A 7975-nucleotide genomic window follows, 5' to 3' on the forward strand; every position below is an offset into this window, starting at 1 on the left:
ATGAATTATATTAGATGAAAATTATCAAAATTTGGCTTTGGGTGGCAAAAGAGAGCAGAGGTCAGTAGTGACGTACGTTGTTTGTCGCTGGAGTGTCCTTTGCACTCCGAAAACTCAAGGCTTGATAGAAAAATCGATAACTCATATCGCATCGAAAACATTGCTTATTTTCATATATTTAAATCGTTATTTCAAGTTTGTTGGTTTAAAGAAAAAACGAATAATTTAACTGGTTGAGCATTCAATTTTTATTGAAAACCTCGGACGAACATCCAAGTTTACTCGTTTTTGAGGTTGCACAGCTTTCCACGGAAGCCGGGCAGGCAGTTGCACTCCCAGGGTTGGTCGCAGGTGCCGTTGACGCAGCCAGGGTAGGGTTGGCACACGTCACAGTTGTCACCCTTCCAGCCGACCTTGCAACGGCAGTCGTCGACTTCCAGGCATACGCCGTGCTCCAGGTTGCACGTCTCCGAGCAAACTACGTGATAAAAGGGGATTTTACTCTTTTATCGAGCAAAAATCAATTTATTCGAGTTCAGAGAGCACGTACCTGGCGTAGCCTCGAAGATGTAGGACTTGACGCCGACTGGAGCCTTCAAAAGCCGATATTTTGGCTTTATATTCTTGTCGTACACGGTCATCCAGAGAGTTCCATTCTGGTCCAAGGCAACAGTGAACGGCCAGGTAAAATCCAAGTCGGCGAACTAAAACCAACCAATGCACCAATTCATAAACAAAATTATGTAAATTTTGGCTGTAATTAATTTCTTCCAACTCAATTAGTACCCTACCCCATGGAAAGGCTTCTCCTGGAACGGCTGGGAAGTATTCAAAGAGGAAGTGTAGTTTTTAGACTCAAAGGTGGTGTAAATAGTGCCAAGGTTGTCCATCAGCATTCTATAAGGCTCTGCGGTCCAGGTTCCAATTGATTTCGGGGTGGCAGTTTCAGTTCCATTCCGCAGCAAAGCAGCAGAAATCGTGTGAAGTTCGTAGTCGTACTGTTTGCCGAGGTAGACCTGTCTCGCGGGTCCCTTTTTCGGTGCGAGGGCGATTGCGGTCCATTGCATGTCTGGCGTTTCCACGACCCACGATTGATTGGTCTTCAAGCTAAAGACGACGATTTGTTCCCGATAAAACCGCGAGATGTAGGCGAAATATCCGTCGGGAGTCTCGTCAAGGACCAGGTCGTGCAAGAGATAGGGAAAGGAAAACTGATGGACGTGTTCGAGCGTGTCGTTCTTTTCCAGGTTGAAAATCCACAATTTGGCATCGCAGCTATCGGTTCCTTCGTCCAGCACCCACAGCCTGCCATTGGCGTCCACTTCCAGCCCTTTGGCAAACTGGATTTTGTTGCAATCCCTCAATCCCTGCAAAAAGATTGTGACTCACCTTTCCAATTTTTAAAATTCACTACTGACAACAGAATTCATGTCCCACGATGGGAATGGAGCGAGTTTCGGGTGTGTAGTGGACACGCTGTTGGTCGGGATCGACACCAGAGTCACGGGAACCTTTTCGTTGTTGGAAAGGCTGAGGAAGAGCCTCGATCCGTACACAGCCGAGCTGATAGGCCAAGGGTTGAAAGTATTCTCTTGCAGAGCCTTTGTCTTGATCTCCTCGGACGGCCAGTCAAACTCCAACTCATTCGACTCGTAGACCGGAGTGAAGGTGGCAGCCATGGCCAGGGATGAAAGGCCCAGGAAAAAAATGGAGAGGAAGAACGGAGCCATGCTTCCAGCCTCTTTCCAACTGTTAACATAAATTGAAATGTGTGAGGGTAAATAAACACTATGAACAGAAAGTAAATAATTATTTAAATAAAAATACAAAATTGCAGTCAAACACCACGATCAGAGGACAATGAATAAAAATCTCTTTAGAGTAAAAAAACAGCACTCACCAGACGGCAGGAATGGCAAGAGAAAGCAGCTAGCCGTCCAACACTGCGCCTTTTTATTTAGTCAAGAATGCAGGGGAAAGGGAAACCGGACTCTATTGTGGCGGGCCAAGGACCAAAAGATGATAATTGTTGCCAAGCACTAACAAAAATTCATTGGGCATTAATTTGTGTTCGTTCCATGTTGACAGAAGCGAGGAATGAATTGAATGTAAGAGATAAATGCGGTTAAAATGCATTCACTCTCGAATTTTTGTGTTGAAATTTATTAAATTTAATAAAACAGAAAGTTGAGAAAATTAAGCAGTTTGACGCTTGTGAGCATGAGAGGCCAAAGAGGCTACCGCACTGTTATCGGTTTGGTCTTGACCTCTCTCCGTCGCTCTAACTAAGCGAAAAACAATCCAATTATGTAATCCAGTGTATAACATATTACCAAAAATTAAAATGCGGTGAGAGTGCAGCAATAATTAACGCTGTCCCATGTATTTTTCTGCCAAAAAAAAAAATTATTTTCCAAACCCTCTATCGGGGTGCTAAGTGAAATTGATTTTTAATTGTTTCTTGTTTGTGCCCGACGGAGAAAAATGGCAAAGGTCATGATCACGGCCAGCATCTGTTTGTTTTGAGATTTAAAATAAAAATTAAATGATTTAATTGCACTGCCTCACGTGCAGACTCGTTGGCTGAAATCAAATCAATTCATTAATTTGTCTAATGGATTAAAATTAAATGTGGTTTGAATCAACGTGTGATTTTGAGGAAAGAAAAAAATTAAAAAAAAAATCTGTCTGTGACCGCAGCCAAGAGTACAAAGAGAGTGGCGTTTTTTGGGTTTCAGTCACCCCTTGGATGAGTGGGAAATATATTTTCCTCCTTCTCGGATTCATCTCAACTATTTAAAAAACTGTATACCCTTATCGAAGTAAAAATGTTTCATAATTTCTTTAAATGGTGCTAAAAATGTTCAAATGTTTTCTAAATTTTGTTACCTCCGCATAAGCAGCACTGTAATCTTCTAGCTAGCCACCTGCAACCTTCCATCGTGCAAATTGGACGTTTTTCTATTGTTTATTTGAAAAGTGATCGCTTAAAAATTGTCAAGTGCAATCGCTGCAAGAGCAAATTCAAATTTCATGGTTTGTACAAATCGCACTTGAAATCATGCAGATAGAAATAATTTAAATTCGGACCAAAACAAAAAATATCATTCCTCTGCTTGATTTTTGAAACATTCATTTTTTAATACGGCATTGATGATTTCTCACCTTGTCGCCGATGTTGCATAAAAGGCGTTTCTGAAGTTTATCAAGTTTTGAGAATATTAATTTGGGAACGCTTTTTCCGATCCCGTAGAATCCTAGCTGCACTTTTGCGCTGGAGTCATTTAAGAGTTCTATTTTATACGACATATTGATACCGTGATTAACTTTTCTTCGTTATCAGTTCTTTTTAAGGAAGCAGCCAATCGCTAAATCAGCATAGCAGTTTTAATTGAACTCAATTCATTTTTATTTCTTTCCTTCCATGTTTTATGTTACATAATTACAATAGAAGGTAGTTGTAAGCTTTTTGTGACTCAGAAAACGCACTGGATGTTCAGAGAACGCCCGATGAATGAGAGAACGTCCGTGTGCTCTTCAATCTGAAACAGGATTTTTTCAATTTTAAAAAATTGGAATTGTGTTCAGATTAAGAAATCATAGAATTTTTCAAGCTTTTTACGTAAGTTTCAAATTGTGATTGACGTAATAAATTAAGAATTTCAACAACTCAAATCAAATATTTTGAAGAAATTAAACTGAAATAGCTGTTAAAATAGTAAATAAACGGCGGCGCCAAATTTAATGTTTTCATCGTAAAACACCAATCGGCTTAGCTTCAAACTATAAAGACGATTTGGAGCTCACCCATTTGGTGGTGGGCTTGCCGCCGCCATGTCCAGCCTTGGTCTCTACCTTGATGAGCAGCGGATTCGTCTGAAACAGATACAAAAGAAAAATATCCAATATAAAAGCTGTAGATTTTGGGTTTCAACACGTCAAAAGAAAAAAGGATTTAGTAAAGAATGCTTAGTGGCAGGATTGAGTCTGAAATCGCAGAGGAAGTGTCTTAAAACTAAATTTATAACGAATGTATACGGTGGCGCCATCTGTTGGATTGTTAATACGACTGGTCAAATCGCCTGGAACTGTTGATAGGCATTTATGTCCCGAAAAAAAACCTGATTCTCGTATAGCCACGCTTATATTTCTGCTCAGGATCCGAATGACACTCACCTGGTCAGGGTGGTTGCGCAGGGTGTGCTGCAGCTGGGCGATGAACTTGAGAGAGTGGAGGGGCACGACGCGGTCGTCGTGGTCGGCGGTGAGTAGCAGCGTGGCCGGATACTGCCTCGGTACGTCTTCTTCCAACGGCAACTTGACGTTGTGCAGCGGCGAGATGGCCAGCAGGTTGGGGAAGTGATCAGGGTCGTCAGGGCTGCCGTAGTCGGACACCCAGGCGTGGCCGATTGTGAACTTGTGGAAGCGCAGCAAGTCGAGGACGCCGACCTCCGCGATGGCGGCGCCGAAGAGCTCCGGCCGCTGGTTGATGCACGCCGCCACCAGCAGGCCGCCGTTCGAGCCACCCTGGATCGTCAGACGGGGGCTGCTCGTGTAGCCCTCCGAGATCAGGTACTCGGCCGCGGCCTGGAAGTCGTCCAGACCGTTCTGCTTGTTCAACAGTCGGCCAGCGTTGTGCCACGACTCACCGTACTCTCTGGAAAAATATACAGTTGTTGGTTTTTGATTAAGTTTGCCATAAATATTGTTCAAATCTATCTGTCTAGGTTGTACCATGTTGGACACAACGGTTCTCGTTCGATCACCGAAGTTAGGCAACATAACTCTAGACAAACTCGCTACTTGCTGTTTTGCACCTTTCCAGCATGCGTGATTTGGCTTCACGGGACGAATGTCTAGCGTCCCCGCTGCGGAGGAAAGTGGCCCCCTTGCGGCCTGGTGCGTCATCTGTTCGCGGTGTCATTCGTGCCCTTCCCGGTCCTCGGACAAGGATAAAAAAGTATAAAAATTACTCACCCTCCGCCCCTGATGTTGGCATAGACGAAGACTCCGTCGAAATGCTGCATGAAGACCAGTCTCATGACGCTGAAGCAGGGCGTAAGGCTGACGTTGAAGCCGCCGTATCCATACAGCAGGCATGGACTGCTGCCGTCCTTCTTCAAGTCCTTCTTGCGCACGATGAACATGGGCACCTTGGTACCGTCCTTGCTCGAGAAGAACACCTGCTCCGTCATGTAGGACGAGGCGTCGAAGTCCTTCAGCTCGGTTTTTCTGTACGGCTGAAATTGGAGAATAATTTTTTAATGCATTTTTCTCGAAATAACTCCTTACCACAGGCTCAATGATAGGCTTTGACATGTCACACATGTAAATCACTCCCGGCGTGAGGAACGAGGAGAAGCTGAAAAATAACTCTGGGTACTTCCTATTTGCAGACACGTTGTACACTGTGCCGAGGTCCAGGGGCAGCTGCGTGATCAGATTTCCCGTGGCTAAATCTCGGATTTGCAGCAAGCTCTGCATTAAAAGGCATTAATATTCTTTTAAGAATCAAATAATCAAGGGTCGAACCGTGACGTCGTGGATGTAGCGAACGACGAGTTTGTCTTTGTTCGAGAGGACGGCCCAGTCGAGCACGTCCTTCGGGTGCTCAGCCACCAGGGTCCTCCACTGGTCCATGTTCGGATTTTCCAGGTCGATGGTAACCAAACGGTAGTTGGGTGCGTCCTTGTTTGTCCGGAAGATGCACTTGGACCCCACGTTTGTCACGTACTAGGAAAATTAATTTTTAATTAAAACATCTCATAGAAAAGTCAACTTGGTTTCAAGTATTTTTCTTTTTTATCACCTAACTAGAAAACCTTTGCGCAACTAGAAATTTATTGTCAAGGCTAAAATTGTTTTATTTTGATTAAAATTCAGTTTCTCGTAAGATCGTCGACCACGACCCCTTATTGGATAGGTATTGGATTGGACACTACTTTGGGAGACCCTAACGACCTGTTCCAGGGTACCCCAACCTGAGATATGCTTGACCGGTCATATATGCTTTCTTGGAGCATATTTGGTGATTTTTCACCCTTGCCAATCATCTTCGTTCCTCAGGTATTCACTCTTTTAATCCATTTCTCTTCATCGACAGACGGTTGCCCCCTGTGGAGGCCATTTTTCCTTTAACGATGACTTACCTTATAGTCAGAGTCCAATTTGTGCACGATTTGGGTGAGAGGCAGCAATCCTTGAGGTCCATCAGGTAGAGAGCCGATCTCGGCAAAGTACACCAAATTATCCTTGCATTCCTTCGCTGGCAAGATGATCAGGTAATTGCCGCAGTCGCTCACACAAGCACCTCTGTTTGATTTAAAAAGAATTAATTACTTGAATTAATAAAACGGTTAATCGTACATTCTGAAACGCGGCTCGTCGGGGAACTCGGCGACCAAAACGTCCTCCGACTGTGGGGTGTTGAGCCTGTGGTAGTACAGCTTTTGGTACAACGTTGAATCTGTCTCGGAGCCGTCTGCTTTTCCCTGCTGTTCCGGATATATCTGATTTAAAAAAATAAATGTGAGATACACTAATTTTCTTAAATAGAAAAAACATTACTGCATAGAATATTCCTTTGTTGTCATGCGACCACAGCATCGGGGAAAACTTGACATTTTCCAGCACCTCCGGATAATCACGCCCTGAATTTCAGAGATAAAAAATTATAATCACGCTCTGTATTTTGATTAATGCCTGTTTCGGCGTCTCTAAAGTGGATGGTGTTCCAGTCTGAGCCGCTTTTGCTCAGGCAGTAACTCATGGTTTTGCCGTCCTCGGAAAACTCAGTGTCAGTCAGCGCCACTGTGCCATCTTCGGACAGCTCGTTCGGGTCGAAAAACACGGAGGCCTCGCCGTGTAAATCATCCTGCACGTACAGCACGCTGAAAAATATTTGATGCGTTAAAAACACAACTGCTCTTCCATCGGTAACCAGCAATATTACTTCTGATTCTGGAGGCCGGAGTTATTGTAGAAGTAGTAGCGGTCGCCATGGCGCGAGGGACACGAGTATCTTGGAAAGTTCGTGAGCTGCGTGAGGCGGCTCTTGATTTCCTCCCTGTAATTGAAGTTTTCCAGGTACGGCTGGGTAATGGCGTTCTGCTTTTCTACGAACTCCTTGCACTCGGCCGATTCGGGATCCTCGAGCCAACGGTAGGGATCCGTGACCTTGGTGCCGTGGAAATCGTCCACGACGCTCTCGTCCCTCCTGGCAACCGGGTAGTTGAAGGCCATGCTCGCAACACGATCCTGCACGTTGTCCACCTGCTGCAGATAGAAAGGGGCTTCAAGAAATTTTGAATAAAAAATGAATCAAATAAACTGGTTAATTTTGACGAAACCAAATATTTTTAATGTCAATTAAAAAAGCACATATTGACGATGCAATGTAAACTGGCCAATCCGTGCCTGTTTTTAATTTGTTTGTCCAGTCCGTGCCTGAGACGCTCGCATGCCAAGCAGCGGAGCCGACGGGGGAGAGAAAAATGAACTGACAGGTACACAAGACGCGCAAGGAAGGAAGGAAGAAGATCCAAATGTTTGGGAACTAATTAAAATTTTTATTGCTGCGCTGAGAATGTTGAGATCGCAGAGAATGATTATTTTATGCCAGTGTAATAAAGGTCTACTTTTTATAGAAGTAATTCGGATTAATAAAACGAGGATTTAGTGGGACGGAAAGGGGGTTGAGATATTACTTACTGACTTTTTGATTGGATTTCACAACAATAATTATTTAAAATTTGATTTAATAAGAGACTTACGGAGAACTGATGCTGCAAACTGCGAGAAAATGTGGTGAGAATAGCAGAGGACTAACGTGTGCACTGCTCGACGCTCTGACTGACACTGATTGTGAGCTGCAACGAGCGAGCAGAGGACCACCCACAGGCGACCGTTAAAAAGGTGAATGACCGGGCGGCTGCATTCCAAACAGCGGGTGGTTTGGAGTTTGGAAAGAAGCTGG

General features: G+C 44.2%; 2 protein-coding genes across 2 annotated transcripts; both read right to left on the reverse strand.

The window, feature by feature from the left end:
- Positions 1–224: 224 nt before the first annotated feature.
- LOC135935824 (protein yellow-like) lies at positions 225–1939 on the reverse strand. Its single transcript, XM_065478386.1, has 5 exons — positions 1901–1939; positions 1419–1749; positions 792–1367; positions 551–704; positions 225–478 (listed from the first exon to the last, which is right to left on the reverse strand). Exons 2-5 carry the CDS (start codon positions 1728–1730, stop codon positions 279–281), a joined length of 1242 nt encoding a protein of 413 aa, XP_065334458.1. The 5' UTR covers positions 1731–1749; positions 1901–1939; the 3' UTR covers positions 225–278.
- A 1525-nt stretch (positions 1940–3464) lies between these two features.
- LOC135935897 (prolyl endopeptidase-like) lies at positions 3465–7264 on the reverse strand. The gene is made up of 11 exons (XM_065478521.1): positions 6953–7264; positions 6703–6890; positions 6568–6650; positions 6367–6509; positions 6150–6312; positions 5533–5733; positions 5269–5478; positions 4978–5222; positions 4177–4657; positions 3808–3876; positions 3465–3542 (listed from the first exon to the last, which is right to left on the reverse strand). Exons 1-11 carry the CDS (start codon positions 7240–7242, stop codon positions 3477–3479), a joined length of 2139 nt encoding a protein of 712 aa, XP_065334593.1. The 5' UTR covers positions 7243–7264; the 3' UTR covers positions 3465–3476.
- Positions 7265–7975: the final 711 nt, after the last annotated feature.

Source organism: Cloeon dipterum, chromosome 2 (assembly GCF_949628265.1).
Source record: "Cloeon dipterum chromosome 2, ieCloDipt1.1, whole genome shotgun sequence".
In the NCBI taxonomy this organism is placed as follows: Eukaryota; Metazoa; Arthropoda; class Insecta; order Ephemeroptera; family Baetidae; genus Cloeon; species Cloeon dipterum.

Bases quoted from the DNA above. Each gene is read 5' to 3' on its own strand.
- LOC135935824 (XM_065478386.1), bottom strand. From the start codon at position 1,730: ATGGCTCCGTTCTTCCTCTCCATTTTTTTCCTGGGCCTTTCATCCCTG. The intron at 705-791 runs GTAGGGTACTAA...GGTTGGTTTTAG, and splicing joins AGGAGAAGCCTTTCCATGGG to TTCGCCGACTTGGATTTTAC. The intron at 479-550 runs GTACGTGCTCTC...TTTATCACGTAG, and splicing joins CATCTTCGAGGCTACGCCAG to TTTGCTCGGAGACGTGCAAC.
- LOC135935897 (XM_065478521.1), bottom strand. From the start codon at position 7,242: ATGGCCTTCAACTACCCGGTTGCCAGGAGGGACGAGAGCGTCGTGGAC. The intron at 6,891-6,952 runs GTAATATTGCTG...AATATTTTTCAG, and splicing joins TCCGGCCTCCAGAATCAGAA to CGTGCTGTACGTGCAGGATG. The intron at 3,877-4,176 runs GTGAGTGTCATT...TATCTGTTTCAG, and splicing joins TGCGCAACCACCCTGACCAG to ACGAATCCGCTGCTCATCAA.